General features: G+C 43.1%; 3 protein-coding genes across 64 annotated transcripts in view; all 3 read left to right on the plus strand.

Moving 5' to 3' along the window:
• The window catches only part of LOC1274388 (calcium-activated potassium channel slowpoke), a 69,585-nt gene extending 63,975 nt beyond the window's left edge, over nt 1–5,610 (plus strand). For all 43 annotated transcript variants that reach the window (XM_061646207.1, XM_061646248.1, XM_061646206.1 and 40 more), the window contains one exon: nt 12–5,610. In XM_061646207.1, coding sequence (XP_061502191.1) covers nt 12–152 — 141 coding nt within the window. In that variant the 3' untranslated portion in view covers nt 153–5,610. The remainder of the gene's footprint in view (nt 1–11) is intronic.
• Nucleotides 5,611–6,829: 1,219 nt separating this feature from the next.
• On the plus strand, nt 6,830–9,071 carry LOC4576799 (uncharacterized). Its single transcript, XM_001230948.3, has 2 exons — nt 6,830–7,077; nt 7,164–9,071. The coding sequence occupies exon 2, from the start codon at nt 7,461–7,463 to the stop codon at nt 8,772–8,774; it is 1,314 nt and encodes a 437-aa protein (XP_001230949.3). The 5' UTR covers nt 6,830–7,077; nt 7,164–7,460; the 3' UTR covers nt 8,775–9,071.
• Nucleotides 9,072–9,413: 342 nt separating this feature from the next.
• LOC1274390 (V-type proton ATPase 116 kDa subunit a 1) lies at nt 9,414–20,255 on the plus strand. Of its 20 annotated transcripts, none has more exons than XM_061646268.1 (10): nt 9,428–9,579; nt 10,486–10,665; nt 10,758–11,063; nt 13,884–13,936; nt 15,590–15,631; nt 17,250–17,376; nt 17,448–18,827; nt 18,907–19,156; nt 19,245–19,416; nt 19,512–20,255. In XM_061646268.1, exons 2-10 carry the CDS (start codon nt 10,549–10,551, stop codon nt 19,612–19,614), a joined length of 2,550 nt encoding a protein of 849 aa, XP_061502252.1. In that variant the 5' UTR covers nt 9,428–9,579; nt 10,486–10,548; the 3' UTR covers nt 19,615–20,255. The 20 variants fall into 20 exon arrangements, with proteins under 20 accessions (XP_061502237.1, XP_061502244.1, XP_061502249.1 ...); XM_061646256.1 differs by lacking the exon at nt 13,884–13,936 and adding an exon at nt 15,057–15,151; XM_061646270.1 differs by lacking the exon at nt 9,428–9,579 and adding an exon at nt 9,705–10,122.
• The last annotated feature ends 121 nt before the right edge of the window (nt 20,256–20,376 follow it).

Here is a 20,376-nt window from a genome sequence, read left to right on the forward strand (position 1 = left end):
GCTCCCGGTAGGTGTTTGTGCTGATGCAGTTCGACCCCGGGCTAGAGTATAAACCGGCAACAGTGCGTGGACCGTCCGGGGGTGGCCGAAATCAAAACAGCCAGGCGGCGGGCGTCGGCGGCGGTGGTTCCAACAAGGACGACAACTCCTGACTATTACTGTGTAGCGCCCTTACCGATGGACCCTACTCATACATATGAACAAAAGAAACTGATTTTATATACCAGATTGCGCTCTACATCAAGCGATTTTTCCGCAAGCTCGTCTACATTTTCCGCACGACGCCTTCGCGCTCCGTGGCGTCGAAATCTCACTAACTTTTTTCCCACTGTTAGTATGCCTCCATCGCTACTACGGCGCAGGGGGACAAGTGCTGCGTAGAAGATAAGCCAGTGCTTACTCAGTACACACTATCCACTGTAACACTATGATATAGAGCGCCATCTAGTGTATAAAACCATTTGCAGCCAGTATAATTCGATCAACGCAACACGGCGGCGAAGGCGTCTCATGTTTAGTCCGCTCAATATTCTTTGAGCATTGATAGGTGTGTGTTTATAACACGTAACATCCATAATATAACCCGCACACACAAAACAAAGACAAGCATCGATGCCATACCGTCGTGTTGGAAAACAAGGCTGTTCATATGAAAACGAAATTTCAACGCCAAAGAAAACCGAGGAAGAACTCCACTTGCTTCCTACACCATTCCGTAACAAGTGTTTTAGGTTTCCTTCCTTTTTACCCTGATCAAAGCCTTTCTTCATCCGCATATGTGAGTAGGTTCAGCCCATTTCAACCCTTTTCCTTTCTGGCCATTATAGACAATAGTTTTAGCAGTTTGTTGTTAAGTTTGAGTTAAAGATGTTGACTCTCTTGACCGTATGTGAATGATTTGTGTGTATTTATCTGTTGCCCTTCACTTGTCTGTAGTAGCCAATAAATTGATCGTTCTTTTAAGTTACATCGTTAGCTTGATTTTCGTTTATTTGTTCTTTTTTTTCTCCTTCGTTCATAGTGTACGTAATGTCTTCGATAACCTTCCCGTATCAACGCTTGTATTTTATGTTACTTATTTTTTCGTTTTTTCCTTTTCTTTCGTAAATCGTACTACAGTTTAGTTTCAAACTGCGTTTAGGTGTAAGAAGAAGGGAAGACGGAAACAAGATCGAAGGCGAAATTTCAAATTCAAACCAAGGGGTACCATCGCAGGGTTGCTGCACACAAAGACATTCTAACGGATTGTGCCATCAAATATTGGCCGTTGGATTGGTAGAAGAACATGCGAAATCAAACAAAAATGCTATATATAATGATACAACAGAACAAAAAGAAAAACGCCATGTACAAAGTATAGAGAGAACGAGATTTAGCGAACGAACACAAATAATGCTAGTGCTAGTGATAATGCTTTTCCACATTTCATCCCTTAAAACCGCGAACATAATGTTTAAAGCAACAAATTTAATCGAATCTAGAGAAGTACGGTGCCGTTGAAATAAACATCTGATTAATTTAATTATCTTTTTTTTTGTAACGAGAATAGAGAGTAACAAGAAGAGGCAAAAAAAAACAGAAAAACAACACAAAGCCAGAGCAAGCCACACGGAGGAAATTGTAACTTAACAACTAATGCAACAGCTAACAAAACGAAACGAATTCACACTGCAGAGAAGGAGCGTGCCAGCAACGCAACACGTACAGTGGTGGTACCGCTACCCTCACGCATACTGATACATGCAGAATAGTGAAATGCGCAAATTGATGATAATGATGACGACTTCTAACTTGATTTAAGGCGAATTCAATCGAAAGACACAATCATTTTATAATCAAAACAATACTACAACAAGAACAAAAAAATAAACAAGTGTAATTTAAACGAAAGATGTAAACATAAAAATAGTGACAAAACAACAGAAACTCGCGTGCATTATTAAACAAGGGCAAGGTGAAACGTATGATGCGGATGCAACAAAAACAGATAAAAAAAAACAATATAAGAAAAGCAAATCGCTCATAAACCCAAACAGCAGCACAACCCAAATTCATTAACAAAAGCAAAACAGTGCGACGAGCTAAGCGCTAAGAAAGTTGTGGTAAAATGAGGTCTTGAGGGTAAGAGTATAACACCTCTACGAACGATAGATAGTCCATCATACTAAACAAAACCATAAACAAAAAAACATTCATTCACGCTAAACTGTTCACTCTTGGCTGCCGTTCGTCATCTTTGCCGCAAGTGGCTGTGCGGGATTGTTTTTTTTATAGAGCTCCTTCGGCTCCCTAGTCTCGGTGTGTTTTGCCAGCAAAATATGTACGTTAGTGTGTCGATTTCGGTTAGTGTCGCGTATCACTTAGTATCACTGCGGCTGTGCGTCTTTCCGCTAGTGGTTTTTTTGCCCCATCATTTACTTGTTAAAAGCAATTGTTACGACTTGATGTATAATAAGGCTACACAGGGTGCTTTAGAAATCGGTTAACTCGGACTGTTTGTTGCGTGTGTATGTGTGTATGTGTGCGTGTGCGTGCGTGTGTGTGTGTGCATTTAGTTTTTAGGAGTCACTTTCGGGAGCGGGAGTGGGACATGAGGAAAATGAATGGAAATCAGATCTCGTATCAATCGAAACCATTGCATAGATTCGCAACCAAAGTACAGAAACACACTCGCCTGCATGTACACAATAGAAGAACAAGAAGAAGAAGAAGTAGAAGAAATACACAAACAAATATGTCCTACAATTCCTGCTCTCTATTACGCTATCAGAATAGGTGTTTAGGAAGCCGGTGGACAGTGCACAGACAAACGAACTCTCTCGGCCTGTGTCGGACGGTAGCATCACAGCATCGGTGCCAGGGTAGTAAGCTTTGCGCATTCCGTCTCTGCCGCAAGGGCAGACGTTTGCGAAATCTGTCTGTGTGTAAATAGAACTGATAAGCGAGCTTTGTTTCGTTCTTATGAACCCACTAAACAGCTAATTCAGGTGAATATTAGTCAATCATGTGCTCTACTGTTTAAACAAAAATTAAGGAAGCTATCAATACACTGTACACTGTGTACACTCTGATGAGCTAGGAAGTGAGACATTTTTCGTGCGCATCCTTCAGCCAACGTCCGGAGTGATGCTTCCAGTGAGTTCTCGTTCCGGATAGTGCCGGAATGCTATTGTTCTGAATCTGTTTCCATCCATTTCGAGCCGTTACGTGAATGTTAGTATTTAGGGGCTCAGTATCTATCTAAAACCTAAAATAAAGTTTGTTGTTTCCGTTCCGCGTCGTAAGGGACTGGTGGAAGGCTGTGGTTTGACTGCTCGTGGTCAAACTGGTCACAAACGCGCTTTCAATGTCTATCAGTAATAGGAGTACAATAATGATTACTATACTCCTGTCCGGCAATCGAAAGGGTATTCCATTCGCTCCTTCCCTCAGCCGTAACCGTATCCAGGCCGTGCCGTGCGTGGTCTTTATGGGGCTGAGGATACAAGGGAGGGAAATCCTTGCTCAGACTACTAGAAACTATATCGAAAAATCGTAATCGCACCAAAACCCTCCTATCTGTACACTTTCTCCGTAGTTTGCTAGCGCCCTTACTGCAGGACCCGCCTCTAGTTCCATGATGTAGTGTCACTGCTACCGGTGCATTAGTCAGCGCATAAAAAAGGAATAAAAATGAAACGGAATGAAACCAAACATAAAAAAAAAAATCACCCCGCCTCACCCTCACCAAACGACGCACAGCCACACACGAACACGCTCACTATAGCAAAGCATACCTACACTATGTCTATGCATATTTGACCTAATTAGATAGCGCCTTAGAAAAAGAAAGCAAGCGACACAAGCGTCGGAACGACGCTTGCAAGCCCGCCATGGGGAGGTTAGTTCTACGGACGAACGCGTGTCCAATGCTTACGATTAACCGAATCAACGATGATTATTTAACTGTTACTGAATTGTGCGTGTGCGAGTGCATTTTCTACTTCAGTTGAACGCTTCCATCGTTAAACAGTACCACGCGCTGGTGGTGCCAATGGTGTGACTTTCGTTGAATCGCTCTGAAACAAACGCACTGATCGTGGCGCGATCCTTCGTGCGCCGACACGTATCCGGGTGTGCCTGGCCGGTTGCAGTCGTTGCCTGCAATGGTTAGTTTGCACGAAATGAGCGCAAACGTGCGAGGAATATTGTGTTCAACTTTACTGACGACAGCAATACGAAAGTCTGTGTGCGATAAAAACTAGAGCAAACGGTAGGGGAAAGAGGAAAACAATGCTGAAGTGAAGCTTCCTACTCCGTGACAAATAAACCCACAAAAAAGAAAGAAGGAAAAAAAGAAAACAGCAAACATACAATAGACCATTCAACACAGCAGAAGAAAACGAAACAAACAAACTAACAAACCAACCAACCAACCGGACAACAGACTTAGCAACAGCGTATTATTGATGCATAGTGTGTGCCGATATAGCAGGTGATTTATACTTCTAGATTAGTGTACTTAACTTCATACACAAATATATAAATAACATACATGCATATGGGAGGATAGAAGAAAAAAATACACTCACACACACATGCTGTGGAGATGTAATGCATGACTAAGCTTAGAGCGCGCGGCATAATTAGGCAAACCATCAAGCTAAACAAGGGACAGGCTACCATTGCATTGCATGATAAACGCTAAATTGAATCGAAATAGTCGTTATATTTTCTAAGTGTATTGAGATTGTAAGATACTAAACGTTTCGCTGCCTCTGTTCCCATAGTGCATAGTCGGATCGGATTAGGTTTTTTGTCTCTCTTTCTCTCCCCCTCTTCGGTATGTCTGTGTGTATGTGTGTGTGTGTGTGCGTGCTGGGCTGCCCCTTTCTGAGTGGAAGGCGACCACCCCCAACCAGTACCGCAACAACCAATGACTAAGAGATGCAATAGTGCGCACCACCGATGCGATGGAAGTGTAAACACTAAATAGTTAACCCGGAAGTCAGTCGCCGATCTAGTGCACAGCAACACAAACAAACAAACAAACAAGCAAAACAAACAGTAATTCACAACAAACCGGAAACACACAACTCGGCAGTATTGTTTCACAGGAAGATAACATTCGAGCCAGTGAGTTTGGACACACGTACACAGACAGCGAAAGCAGTGAGTAGGAAAAGAAAGTAAGCAAACAAACAAACAAATAACACAATGAGCATTATAAGGATGCAAAGTGTGCTGTTTGTGTGAGTGTGTGTGTGAAGAAAAACCAAACCAAAAAAAAAAATAATGCAAACAAACGTCAAGGGTAGAATCCTTTTTTTATAGATTTTTCAAAAAACTGACAAAAAATCATACAAAAATAACTACTTCAGCTAGAGTAATAATTTAGTACGTATATAAGGTATGTGGAAATGCTATACAATTGTACATAGGTCGTAAATTAAATCTCTGAAAATTATCCGTGCATTTGAGTAAAAGGATCAGTGGAACGTAATGCGGAGAGAGAGAGAGAGAGAGAGAGAGAGAGAGAGTGAAACAAGGAAAGTCAAAGTAATAGGATAGTATCTACGGGAGAGTGGCGTACGGTGAAGGACAAGCTGAGCTCTGTAAAAAAAACAGAAACACATACACACATAATTATCAAACCTTGAACCAGACATTGGCTTTAGTTTCCTTCCTGTAAAGGTTCTAAGGAAGAGGGAGGCAAAGATAGGGGATGAAAGGTACATACACAATCGAGCATACATTCCTAGCCATATACTAAGATGGAGGGAAACCATCGGTAACGTAACATAACGCCATCACGCAGCAGTTAGCAGCAGCTTAAGATAAAAGGGCTAGAGACTTCGCTATCGCATACAAGCATACAACAACAAAAAAAACCGTGGGCAGATAGGCCAACAACAGAAACACTTAAACTTTACACACCTGAAACACACATCCACACTAAACGAAAACACTTCTCTGGGAGTGGGAGATTAACGGCGATGCCGTTGATTTATAAAACACATTCACACTAAACATACACACACACACACACAACAAATACAATACACGTACACAGCAAACACTCACCACAAACTTAGTGCTATCGTATTACTCTGTATCTCCTGTTGTTGAGTATCATTTTTGCTAATACAGTTTTGTATCGCCCTCGCCGCCCTCCCTTCTTAGTCTAGATTTCGTCACGAAACAAACAAAAAGACGGTGAGGGGATAGAGACCCCCGGTTCACCTAAACTACCTTTGTTGTATTGCAATTTGCGCGTATTGCGCGCTCGGTGTTCATTTTCATTTCACCATTAACCAGTGTGTGTGTCCTCTCCGCATCCGTGTTTAGGTTGTCCGTTTTTTCCGATATAAATGACGTATGCAAAGACGCGATGAAAAATGTTGTTAACGTTAAACTTATTGTTAATTATAAAAATTCAATGCAAGGAAAAACCAAACCAAGAACAAAAAATGAAAAACAAATTGATGAATATAATAAGCAATGGTGGCAGGTTGTTTCAATGCCACAATGGCACAATCAAACCACATCCGAAAATTGGCCCGACAGTACGTGCTGTGTTTGAAATTTAAGCGTTTTTCGTCCTTTCCCAAAGCGTTTGCTCCTGAGCGTATGCAACCCGCAATCCGTTACGCTACCATTTGCTCTTTCACTCTTTCTCGCTTTCGCTCGTTTTGTTGGTGGAAGATAGAAAGAGTGAAAGAGAGATATTTTCGACGGTGAGAAAGAGAGCGTGAAAAAAGAAGAGTAGCACAAGGCACAGTTGAGTGAAAAGGACTGAAAAAGGACAAACTTTGCAAACACCTTCTACGTCAAAACACGAGAAAAAAAAAACACACGAGAACACACGCACACATGCACACAATAAACCTCCATCAAAACAATCTGAAATTTTGTTGCCTTTTATTGCGTCCGGCGTATTTTTACCACAATTTCTAAACAAGGCCCTTGTTGAAACGCATAATTTGTTCGATTTTTCAAGAAATGCAAGTAATCTTTGATCGAAACGTGTTTCACACTAGCCCGTACGAAACGAAGACGAAATTCTCGTCCGCGGTATTGATTTTTCTGCAGGTGCTGGTAAGTGCTTCGTTAGATGTGAAACCAACCCCCTTGATGTAGATATCCGGTGCTAATTATATATGTTCGCTGTTATCCCGATTCAGTGATTACGAAAAAGCTGTACTGGAAGACGTTCGCATTATTGAACACAATCGTCTGTCGGAGCTACTTTTCTTTCCCTAAATCCCTATTGCTGTGCTGAAACAAGAAGAATAAGAAGAGCAGAAGAGGCGGCTTCTCCTCTGTAAACAAAAGGACCTTGCCGTGCGAGAGAAGACAGCGCGAGTACAAATGCAAGGTGGGCAGGTAATGCAGGCGGTCTTAAGCCACCCTTAGGGTCAGTCTCCGTCCAAACAGCAACATGATCCGTTCAGCGTTATGCCCGTAAACTTTGCCCAAGCATGTCGGCCACCTCCAACAAAGGATTGTATCGCAGGAAGCAAGCGGCCGACGAGCGCAGCATATCGTTTGACCAAACCGTGATAAGCGATTACGATGAGGAAGAATCGGACACGCTGACGGAGCTGTCCCGGGAGTCGCTTACCAGCAGCCAGGGACGCAGCAGCATTGGTTCCATTCCGTGGGCCGAGGATGCAATCAAGCAAAACCAAACCGAATGGGAACGGATCGATCGGATGTTCTACGGCGAGGAAGACCTTCCGTCCGATGCGAAGCTGCGGGAAGAAATTCTCGAATGGACATCGGTGTTTCCGTTCCTGCGCGTGACGGGCAAACCGATTACGATCGTCGAATCAGTGCACGCCAAAGGCCACGATCCCTTTCACGAGGAAATTTTCCTGGTCGATCCACCCCTGCCCAGCCGGACGCGTTCGTCTCGCTCCGGTCGTGAGCGGGGACCGAGCAAACAGACGGCACGGGAAGTGGAATGTATGCTGGCGTCCTGCGATCTGGGCAAATGTTTGTGCATTAGCTCCGGGCAGGCATTGCGATCAGGCAATCAGCCCCAGGCAGTCCAGATGAAAGCTGGGCGTCGATCCGGGACAGACCTCGGGGCACCCGAGGCCATCGAAAGGGCAGAGAAACCGTTCATCAAAGTGAAACCGCTCAACAGTCTGATGGTACCGCAGGGGCCGGTCGTTTCCGTTGGCTCGTACGGGTTGTTAATAACGAACCACCATTGCGTCGGTCCGGGTAGCTACCAGGCCCTGTCGGGCGGTAGCAGAAATTGCAGCGCACAATCAGTGACTCATCTTAGCCACAATACCGACGGAAACAGCTACGGTGGCCGCAGCAGAAATGGCAATCTGCAACGCAAACTGGCACCGCTACCGCATCGGCCGCCTCAACAGCAGTCACACTTGCATCAGAACAAATCATCAAAATCCATCGAATCAACCATCCTGTCGGCTTCGGCATCGGCCACGCAAAATCGCATCCCACCGCTAGCTAAGAACTACAAGTTTCTGGTGCAAAACAGCTACGTCGCACCAACACTGTTGGCAGAAATTGAACAGCGGCACCACGGCAAACTGAATGTGGTCAAGTCGGCAACCACGAGATACATGGCATCATCACCAACCAAGCACCTCTTTGCCCTGCCGGCGCTGACGGGAATCGATGGACTGGTGCGCCACAGCCCTGTCACCGGTGTCGCGGCGTTGCAGCGTAGTCCTGGCAAAAACCGCGTTTTTCGATCGGAGGTAATCGGTCGCTCCATATCGGCTGCCGTTACGCAGAAACAAAATCCTATATAAGAAGAGGGCGCCCAACGAAAGGCACACCAACGGCTAGATTGAGAATTCCGTCCAGACTCTACACGACTATATTATCTATGCGCTTTAATTTACATAAAAAAATCAAGCTAAGATCTCATCATCTTTTCACAGGACATGGTTGAAGAGGGCTTTATGTTTTAATACATATTAGGGACCTATTTTTGTAGCATGTGCTACAACAGAATAAGCATTAGTTTGTAGTGTTGCCTTTTTGCGTGGTTGGCAGGCATTACAATACAATTTTTCAACGAAATAAACACGCTTATAATTGTCCAATGGAAGTGAATTACGATTCTCTGAATTCATCTGAACATTTCTCAATATCGCAACAATTGGAGCACTTGCATGTTGCTGAACTTGATAAAGTATCCAAGTATAAATATTTACTTTCCTGGTTCTTTGCATTTTACTTCATTGTTTTTCAGTAAATTTCATGTTTATTTTCAGGCATAACATTCTTTTTTTCAACAAGAGTGTAAGATGTGTAAATTAATAAAAACAACAATAATTGTACTTTTCTAATCGCGCCCAAAACTAACGACAGTCAACGGTCATTTAAAAAAGTAATAAACATTTCACATTTGCTGCATGGGCGTTTTAGTACAACTTTAGCACATCGGCTGTCAACGAGCTAAAATTAGCACATACACATACACACACGCCACAAGTCCACAATACCATCGCTGACCGTGCAGTAAGTTTCGTGCCGTGCTGCTGGCAAAATTGTAAATTTTCGTTCGTTTCTGTGCTGGAATTGAAAAATAACATTAGGAAAAAGTTGCACGTACGTACCGCGTATATGGGACGCATGAAGAAAACCTTGTTCGCGTTTGCTGGTTTCGGATTTACTCGCATATGTCTAGCCCCTCGCTTGGGGCGCGGTGGACAACTTGTTTTTTTTTGTGTTGTTGCTCCACAAGTTCGCCTGATGACTAATTAGTGTTGGCGCTATCGGTCGTTCCGCTAACGCTGGGCTTGTATTTCGCGAAAAGAAAACAGTGTATATTTGCCCGTGGGTGACGCAGCCGAAAGGGCTATTAGGAGTTTTATTCTTATTGTTGTGTGTTGACCACTTGCGCCACGCCTGATTGGCAATCAACTCTAAAAATCGTATAGCGTTTGCGCACGTATGTGTACGGGAGAAAGTGGTGGTGAAGGTTGTCACGCATAACACCGTACAATCGTCAATCGATCGAAAACAGGGCTACCAGTGTACGCTCGATAGGCGATTACCAAACATCGTGCTAAGGATTATCCGCTTGCCCTGCCCTGCTCATGTGATGCGAGGAAATCCTGTTGCGAGGAATCCTATCACACAAGAGTAGAGGTATAAAGTGGGATTTTCATGCCGATAAATTCACCAAACCTTAATGCTGGGGTGCTGTAGATAAACGCGGCGCGTCACTTTGTGGATATCACACAAGCAAAAAATTGATAAAGCGCATCTGGGGGCAGACAGGCGACAAGCAGGCCTTGTGTGCATAATCCACGGAGGGGTGGCGCGAACAAGATAGCAACAGCACAGGGAAAATACGTCTTTGTATTTCGGTGGGACACTCACCCCCCAAACTGCAGGCTCGGCAGGCGGTGCTGGTTTTTTTTAAACATTAGTTTTACACTCGTGCCCGGGCGTGTGTAGATCGAAAACAGTGGAACAGTTTTACTAACATTGAACCGTCCTCTTTTACAGCCCATCGATACTGCGCCAAAATAGTTTGAGTCCGAAACCGCTGCTAGTACGGAATCCGGCGCCATGGGGTCCCTGTTCCGCAGTGAGGAGATGTCCCTCTGCCAGCTCTTCCTGCAGAGCGAGGCCGCGTACGCTTGTGTGTCGGAGCTGGGAGAGCTCGGATTGGTTCAGTTCCGTGATGTAAGAATGGGCGGAAACAATCGATTATAGACGGTAAAGTTGATAATCCCTTTTTTGGTTGTTTTAATTTCTACTCTCGGTGCCCATAATAGCTCAACCCCGACGTCAATGCGTTCCAGCGCAAGTTCGTCAACGAGGTGCGGCGGTGCGATGAGATGGAGCGCAAACTGCGCTACCTCGAGAAGGAAATAAAAAAAGACGGCATCCCGATGCTGGACACGGGCGAGAGCCCAGAAGCACCGCAGCCACGCGAGATGATCGACTTGGAGGCAACGTTCGAGAAGCTGGAGAACGAGCTGCGCGAGGTGAATCAAAACGCCGAGGCACTGAAGCGCAACTATCTCGAGCTGACCGAGCTGAAGCACATCCTGCGTAAGACTCAGGTCTTCTTTGACGAGGTAAGTGGCCCTCCCGGTGACGATTTTGTGTGAGCTGGCGCCGTAGCGATACGGTGGCTGGTGCTGCACGGCACTTTCTGTTATGGTACAAACATAACGAAGACGATTGGTAGATGTTGCACTAAACGTTTGTTTTGTTCATTTTACATTATTTCGTTCCTATTCATAACACGCAACGAGCTGACTTCTATGATCGTAGATTTTTAAACTGTTACGTAAGCAAAATAGGCCGACTGTTAGGCACCTCTTATGTTCTATGTTAGAAGTCAATTCGCTACAAAACATTGAATGTCGTGAATGATGCTCATTACCCCATACACGATCTTGAGTTGAGAACAACATATCCCAATCGTTTCATACTCCTGTTTTATTTTTTGTTTTGTTATTTGCCATTACAACAAGCTAATTTGCTCATTACCCATTCAACATATCGAACGTATGTTTCCATCCTAACTGTACTATATGGAGGAAAGTTTATGTAATCAGATTAGTACTAGAAAACGAAGAAGAGTAAAAGAAACAAACACAAAAGTTACAACCATTATTTAAACGCAACGTCTTTAAAAGTAGCAATAGACTAAATGGGGCTATGGGAACTTTTAAACAAAACCGTTTTGCAACTGATGTATTAACAAAAAAGTTACGAAATAAGATCTCTAAAACCTGGGAGTCAATTCTACGTCCTGAAACTATGTGTTCAAGTATGTCAGGGATCAACTTTTCACACATGGATATTGCAACGTTATTTGCATGCTTTCTTTAATTTACATCTTATCTACCATAGCTGCAGGCCGTGAATATTTATGTTTATTTATTCTAGCTCTTAATTTATCAAACTGTTTAACGATTGAATAATTCACATTCCTTCAAATGCAACAGCCGCACGGTCAATATTTGCTTAACCTTTATTAGCTCAGTTAAAGTTATATACATACTATACTAACATATATTGAATGCAGATGCTACTGTGCCTGTTTTTTCGTGAAAATCGAACCGTTGTATCGGATCTGTACATCTTGTATAACACTGGAACCGTTTAAAAACCAATTATATTCATCCACAACAACACAACTGAATGCTACTGGTGACTGGTGATTCTCACGTACAATCTGTACCACTTCGAATGCATACCCGTGTACTGGAGGTGGTTTTCTATTCAGAATTAGAAAAATGTCCCGATTTGCTAAAGGGCTAAATAACAATGTGAATGCTTAAAGATCAGGCTACATCGTCTTTGCGCAGTTAGGAATCATTGATGGAAAATCATCGTGCATTGTTCAAGTTCATATTATAAACCACCGTACCTTTGTAATGTTAGCGTACCCGTATTCTCATTGTACAGAGTGCAATTATGCAATGTGGTGATTGGTTATCGTACTAACATCGCACTGGAGTTTCTAATACTAAACAAACAACTATACACTGATGGTGAATGGTCATTGATGGATGCATGTATGTACTAACATTTCACCGAACAATAATGATTCTGGACTGGCTTTCCCAGTTTTAAGCTTCTGTCGGAAATGGTGGCTTTTTTACAGTCCATACAGTCTATGTACAAACATGTTCTGCCGGTTTTGGGTAGAACGATCTGATTGTAACGCTTATCTAATGAATTTATACACATTTTTGTTCCTTCCTCCTGGTCCTTTTCCCTCTTTGTTTTTCTTTATTTTGCCATGTTGCTGGTTTCGGTACGTATTGTGTTTCGGTTGTTGTTGTGGTTGCCAAAAAAAAACAAAAAAAAAACTAAATCACATGAAAAAATGTTAAAAACCAATGTTGACATGAAAACGCAATAATGATAATTAAAAATACAACGCGAATTGCACTATTGAAACGGTCGAAAAACGAAAAAAACAGGCCGTTTATACCGGAAATGTACCTAATAAGACAAGAAACCGCTATCAACAGATGGCGGATTCTCACAGGGAAGAGGAACAGGTTAACCTTCTTGGTGAGGAGGGCATTCGAGCTGGTGGTGCCGGGGCACAGGGACAAAATCTAAAACTAGGGTAAATATACACAATTTTTGTTACATTTATACCGTACGTACTCCCTTTCCAATCACCGACCCATATTCTATCGACCGCCACTCACTCTGCCTGTCTCTCGCCCGATCTCTCCCTCTTTCTCTCTCTCTCTCTCTCTCTCTCTATCTCTCTTTCGCTCTCTCTTTCATTCTCCCAACCTAAGGATGTATTTTCCACCTATCAATACATAAATCCCATTTTATCTGCCCGTTTTCCCTTTCGGTATGCTAATGCATTTATCGTAAAATGTGCTAGTTAAATATATTTTTTTTCTTCACTCCGTTTTATTCCCCTTTCGTCTTCTATCGTGTGTATGTCTTGTTTCCCTGTCTCACTGAACTATGCTAACCGTGTGGAAGTTCTTGTTCCAAACAGCAGGGATGTAGTGTAATGTAACTGATTTATGTAATGCTAACAACTAGGATATGAAACAACCATACACCGTCACTTCGGCGGAAAAGCCGAATGTCACTTGGTTACACTCCTCAACGATGTTACAAAGTGAAGCAAAACTACACTGTTTTTCGCATCTTAAATAATACCTCACCATCTCATCGTGCTCGTATTTTCATCGTGTGTTGTTCTCTGGTTTGCTGGTAGCATATGGCCCTGTTTTCTGTTGCAATGAACTTCAATTATCTTTTTCTATCTTCTTTCCCTCATCACATCATATGTGACGTTGCCTTACGGTTTTCGGGGTGGGGGTTTATCACAACGTCTAATCATCCACCCGTCCGCCGTCCCTTTTTCTGCCTGTCTGTGGTGGCTCTACGGAAACTGTGTGCAGAAACGTTACGAACGTTTTCCCGACTTCAACCCCAATTCCAGCCGTCAGATAAGGCAAGCCCCTTGTCAGTAACCAGAAATGTATATTCTTTTGTTGTAAAATTATGACTAAGACCTACATTTTAATTATTTAACCAATTCCAATGTGCATATAGTGCATGTCTCTGCATTCTTGTGGACATTCGAGGAAGAATGTTTTTACAACCAAACGCGTTATGTTTCTTTTATTTATTGTTAACTAGCTACGGTTAATGTATTTTAGATTTCGATAGCAAAAAAAAAAAAATAGCGTTTCAGTTAAATGGCAACCATCGGTTGAATACCCTTTAAAAATGCACATGTTTTGTTTGTAATTGATAGCACATTGTTTTATTTGTTCGTTTGCGTCCGGAAGCGGTAATAATAGTTTTGATACAACTTTAGAACGGTATTGCTTGCTGCGCTCTTTGTTGCTAACGCTTTGTTAAACTAGGACATAGTTACAATTATGGTGCCCTGCTGCAGGTATTGTATTTAATGTAGTTTAGCACATTTCTTCTAGCTCCGGTAAGCTTTTGTTATGATATCGGTATCGTATGAAACAAACGTACTTCTAACTATTCGTAGAATTTGAACTAAGTGTGCTAACATCGTTAGTTTTAGTGTTAGTTGCAGCTTGTCTAAAAGCTCCAGTACTGGTAGTGGTAGTAATTAAAACGTTTTATTTAAATAATGGTATGTATATTTTTCTTACTCTTTGACACGAGCGAGAAAATTAAATTGCAAAAAGCGTTCGTACAAAATTCGGCAGTCGCTAATTATATCCTCCTTCAGCAATCGTGAACGCAAATACCTGTTCAATTTTGCATTGTCCTAGCTGTTGTTTAGCCTGTGAGGACGACAGCGAGACAAAAGTAATGTTTCCATAATGTTTGTGTTTGTGTGTGTGTGTGCGTTTCTGAACACACTTGTATGCATCATCTTCTTTTTTTTGTGTATATGTTCTGTTTCCAATGCTATGTTTCGTTTATATTTTCAAAATACCAACAATCACTCAAAACTATATACGCGATCATACAGTCGACTATATCAAAACAAGTCATAAAACCAGCAGAATATTATGCATTATTATACTCAAACAACAAACAAACAAATATCACTCACACCCGTACCTATTTGTTAAATGTGTGTACAGCAAGAAGGTGGCATGCATACCACCGAATCGATGACCCGGGCGTTGATCACGGACGAATCACGCACTGGCAAGGCAATGGGTCCTGTTCAGCTAGGGTAGGTTTTGAATTGAATCTTGTCGTGAGAATTTTATTTTCCTTTTACTTTTCTTGTTTTTTTTAGTCTTTAGTTTATTTGGTTCGTTGGTTAAGTTTTGTATGCTTTTATGATCTATTTAACCATTTTAACCAGATTGTTGCTCTTTTCCTACTAAATACCATGCTTCCGATGGTTTAGCAATATAATAGTATATTCACAACTTCATTACCTAGTCTCACTTTTTTATCGTTTTCTTTTCTTTTCTTCTGTCGGTGGTATTGTTGTTTGTGCGTTTGTTTTCTTTCGTTTTAATTTAATTTCAATTAACACACAAAACGTTTTATCGTTTTCTTTGTTTTTTTTTCTATGTTCAACCTTATTCTGCTAACAAATGTTTATCTTTCCATATTTACCCCACCCCTAAATGATATTAACGTGACTAATTTTTAACTGCAGTTTTCTGGAAAAATCACAAGACACAGAAGAATACCTTCCATGGTCAGTAGTAGCGATATTTTTAGACGAACTTTGTATATGTTCATGTTATCAGAAGTATATAATTAGAATTATCCACTGCTTCATGCTTCCTGTGCGCACCGACCATCAATCCTCGCGTACTCTGCTGTGTTGCTGTCTTACATACTTACCAAACGCCATGCCTTGCCCTTTTAAAGCATTATCATCAATTTCATCTGCGATGGAATAGCTCAGCACCACACTGTTATCAATTTTGTTGCTCTTTGGTTTCGCTCAGTTGCTCTCTCTCTTTCTCTCTCTTGATCTCTCTCTCTCTCTCCAAGTCTTTTTATCTGTGTCACTGTATAGTTTATGATACATATTTGTAATGCGATGCTTTATTCCTACAAACATTCTCGCTATCGAAGTATTGCCAACTAGTTACGTTGTTGCTTTTCGTTTTGCTATTGCCATAGGTAAATTATTTAGCTTAGTCCGAAGTAATTGTATTTATACCATTGATTTTTCATGCATTTCTGTTTAGTGGCATTTGTAAGAAAAAAGGTTCATTTTTCGATGAGAGTGCATTTTTAAAGTATTGTTTAAGAACGACATGTACTGTCGAATTTCCAATCATGCTTGTGTTCGAATACTAAGAATAGCGAAACGTTTTACCATATTAGCGTATAGGGCGGTAATTGAAAGAGGTAATTGAACATCATCAAAGGAAGATAAACTGAACACATCCTGTTGAGTCCGACGCTACTTTTACATTAATTGTCAACTAACTGTTAAACTGGACACTGCTTTAAAACAAATCCCATTGAACTGATATCGTACCCATGTGGGAATAACATAAAACGTCTCTGTTTTGAATGGTCATATGCTCATGTTTAGTATTACATAAATCACTACACAAGAATGTTTCCAGAGGGAAAAATTGAAAATGTGACACACAGCATACTGCCGCCTGTACACTTGTTTAAAACAACAACAACTTAATAGATAGTTATTTATGTCAAGTTTCTTGACATTTCCTACCGCCGTTGCGCCGAAATCAAACACACCATGTTTACAATCATTGTTTGAGGATGTTTATTATTTCTCGGTTTAATCATTCATTATTTATTTTTAGAATTCATAATTCATAATTGTCATTCAGTGCGTTTGAATGGCATTATTACTCGTTTATTATTGCCAATTTTATAGACGCTCTCCGTGCAGCTGTATTAATCACCGCTAGCAGAACAGTTCGTTCTGATGCCGTTTGCTTAGCAATGCCCGTTACATGCAGCAAATGATGATGTGGGCACATTTTCAATTAATTTTTTTGGATTGGTTTCCTCTGTTAAACAAAAACAAAAAAGAACAATTACCACACTGTCTAGCTGCTGCTAAACTCCATTTCGTATCTGGCTGTTTTTCTATCTCTCCCTCTACCCACTCTGTCTCTCTGTTATAGCTCCTCTTTCCTTGCATCCCATTTAAATATCCATTGAATCCTTCCTAATAAACAAAAAAATCCGTACCTGAACTGTTAATAATATTCGTTTGTGTGTATTTTTTTTCCTGTCTGTCGATGCGTTCGAACAATGAACGTGTGTGTGTGTTGTTTTCGCGCACATGTTTAAAAAACCCCCAAACCACCAAAACACAACAGCTTTGTTGCTGGTGTGATCCTGCGTGAACGTTTGCCGGCGTTCGAGCGTATGCTGTGGCGTGCCTGCCGTGGCAATGTGTTCCTTCGTCAAGCGATGATCGAGGATCCGCTGGAGGACCCATCGAACGTGAGTAAAGGGTGTCGCCCGGGCGCAAGAAGGGCGCACATGCTAATGGCATTTGCCGTTGTATTCTGCAGGGCGACAAGGTGTACAAGTCGGTGTTCATCATCTTCTTCCAAGGCGACCAGCTGAAGACGCGCGTGAAGAAGATCTGCGAAGGGTTCCGGGCGACGCTCTACCCCTGCCCGGAGGCCCCGACCGATCGGCGCGAGATGGCGATGGGCGTGATGACGCGCATCGAGGATCTGCACACGGTGCTCGGCCAGACGCAGGACCATCGGCACCGGGTGCTGGTGGCGGCTGCCAAGAACTTGAAGAATTGGTTCGTGAAGGTGCGCAAGATCAAAGCGATCTACCACACGCTGAACCTGTTCAATCTGGACGTGACGCAGAAGTGTTTGATCGCGGAGTGCTGGGTGCCGCTGCTGGACTTCGAGACGATTCAGATCGCGCTGCGCCGCGGTACGGAGCGGTCCGGATCGTCCGTGCCACCGATCCTGAACCGGATGGAAACGTTCGAGGATCCGCCGACGTACAACCGGACGAACAAATTTACGCATGCGTTCCAGGCGCTGATCAATGCGTACGGTGTCGCGAGCTATCGCGAAATGAACCCAGCCCCGTACACGATCATTACCTTCCCGTTCCTGTTCGCGGTCATGTTCGGCGATCTTGGGCACGGTACGATCATGGCCCTGTTCGGGCTGTGGATGGTGCTGAAGGAGAAGCCGCTGGCGGCGAAGAAATCGGACAACGAAATCTGGAACATCTTCTTCGGTGGCCGGTACATTATCTTCCTGATGGGCGTGTTTTCGATGTACACGGGCTTCGTGTACAATGACATCTTCTCGAAATCGCTGAACGTGTTCGGATCGGCCTGGAGCACCAACTACAACACCTCGACCGTGATGTCCAACAAGGCACTGCAGCTGAATCCGAAGGGCATGGATTACGCCCAAACGCCGTACCCGTTTGGGCTCGATCCGGTCTGGCAGGTGGCACCGCTGAACAAGATCATCTTCCAGAACGCGTACAAGATGAAGATATCGATCATCTTCGGCGTAATCCACATGCTGTTCGGTGTGTTTGTAGGACTGTTCAACCATCGCTACTTCAAGAACAAGATGGCCATCTACTGCGAGTTCATCCCGCAGGTGATCTTTCTAGTGTTTCTGTTCTTCTACATGACGCTGCTGATGTTCATCAAGTGGGTAAAATACTCGGCAAGTGCCACGGACGTTGTCTACTCGGAGGGCTGTGCCCCCTCCATCCTGATCACCTTCATCAACATGGTACTGTTCAAGGCGCCGGATGAAAACACTGGCGACTGCTCGCCGTACATGTTCGCCGGACAGTCGGGCTTGCAAAAGTTCCTCGTCGTCGTGGCGCTTCTCTGCGTACCGTGGATGCTGCTCGCTAAGCCCATCCTGATCATGCGTGGACGCAAGGAAGCTGCCGTAAGTGTTTTCATCGAGACATTAGATGATTGTTGCTTTTAAATTGGGATTTCTTTTATATAACGGTTTGTTTTTGCAGCACCAACCAATTGCTCCGTACAGCAATGAAAACGGTGATGCTGACGGTTTGAACCAGCACAACAATGGAGCGGGCACGCAAGCAGGACAGCAACCGGCACAGCAGCAGGGTGGTGGCCACGGTCATGACAATGAAGAAATGTCCGAAATCTTCATCCACCAGGGTATTCATACGATTGAGTACGTGCTGGGTTCCGTGTCGCATACCGCTTCGTACCTCCGCCTGTGGGCTTTGTCGTTGGCTCATGCTCGTAAGTAACATGTTTTTGGTTTTGTCGACTGCGTGACCTGAAGAATTAAAATCCTTTTTTTGTTTCATACCGGAAATTCAATACACAGAGCTCGCTGAAGTGTTGTGGAACATGGTTCTGCAGAACGGACTGAAGCAGGACGGTTGGATCGGTGGCATTGCTTTGTGGGCAGTGTTCGCGTTCTGGGCCGTGCTGACCGTTGGAATCCTGGTACTGATGGAAGGCCTTTCCGCATTCCTTCACACGCTCCGTCTGCACTGGTAAGTGAACGTTTGGCACTGCTGGAAGCGAAATTGACTTGCCCTTTTCTAAACGAACCGTTTGCTCCGGCACGCTTCTTGTACCTTATTTTTAGGGTGGAGTTCCAGAGTAAGTTCTACGCTGGTCTCGGGTACGCCTTCCAGCCGTTCTCGTTTGAGGTCATCCTTGAGTCGAGCTCCAACTCCTCGGAGGACTAAGATGGTGCACATTGTGTGTGCCACTAATAACCGGAACGCGATAACACTGAACAAATACGAAATGAATATATACTCCTACCAAAATTGCTCTTTCTAGTGGGTTGGTGTAGGAAGCCAACCATTCCCCAGTCCCTCCATCCCATTCCCTCTTTCAAATGCCAATAATCGACCCGATAGCAAAACACAGGGCACATATGCATATGCATGCAGCGATTAACACTAACCGCAGCGCACACGCAGGCACACATACCTATATCTAACTCGAAATATAAATTATACGCAATCAACGTGGAGCATTTCCCTGCAAAATTAAACTATGACATTTTACGAATTTATCGTTGCTGAAGCGAAAGTGTGTGAGCGTCGACTTGCTTGCGCTGTAGTTGTTATTCTATGTTGTAGCGCCGCTCTTTAGCAAAACACTTTGCAAAATATCTTACAAAAGTTGGACAGTCTCATCAAGACACCGACGAATCATTACACCTTTCCCTTACAAAGGTTGCATTCGGGATGCTCTTGGGCCACGTAATACAGACAACAAGCCATCCCTTTGGTATGATGCCTTGAGGCTCTCCGAATGCCAACTCTTATCAAATATTGGAATAAATGTTACTTCATGTTCATTAGTATCAGCAAACTAATTTAAGGAATATAATTATTCTTTTGCACGTCCGAAAATTCTTCCAACCGTACTTTAAGAAGTATGAATCGTTTTGTTAATAATGTCACATACTCATACGAGTAATGGCAGGTCGTTCCTAT

This window comes from Anopheles gambiae, chromosome 2 (genome assembly GCF_943734735.2).
Source record: "Anopheles gambiae chromosome 2, idAnoGambNW_F1_1, whole genome shotgun sequence".
Lineage (NCBI taxonomy): Eukaryota > Metazoa > Arthropoda > Insecta > Diptera > Culicidae > Anopheles > Anopheles gambiae.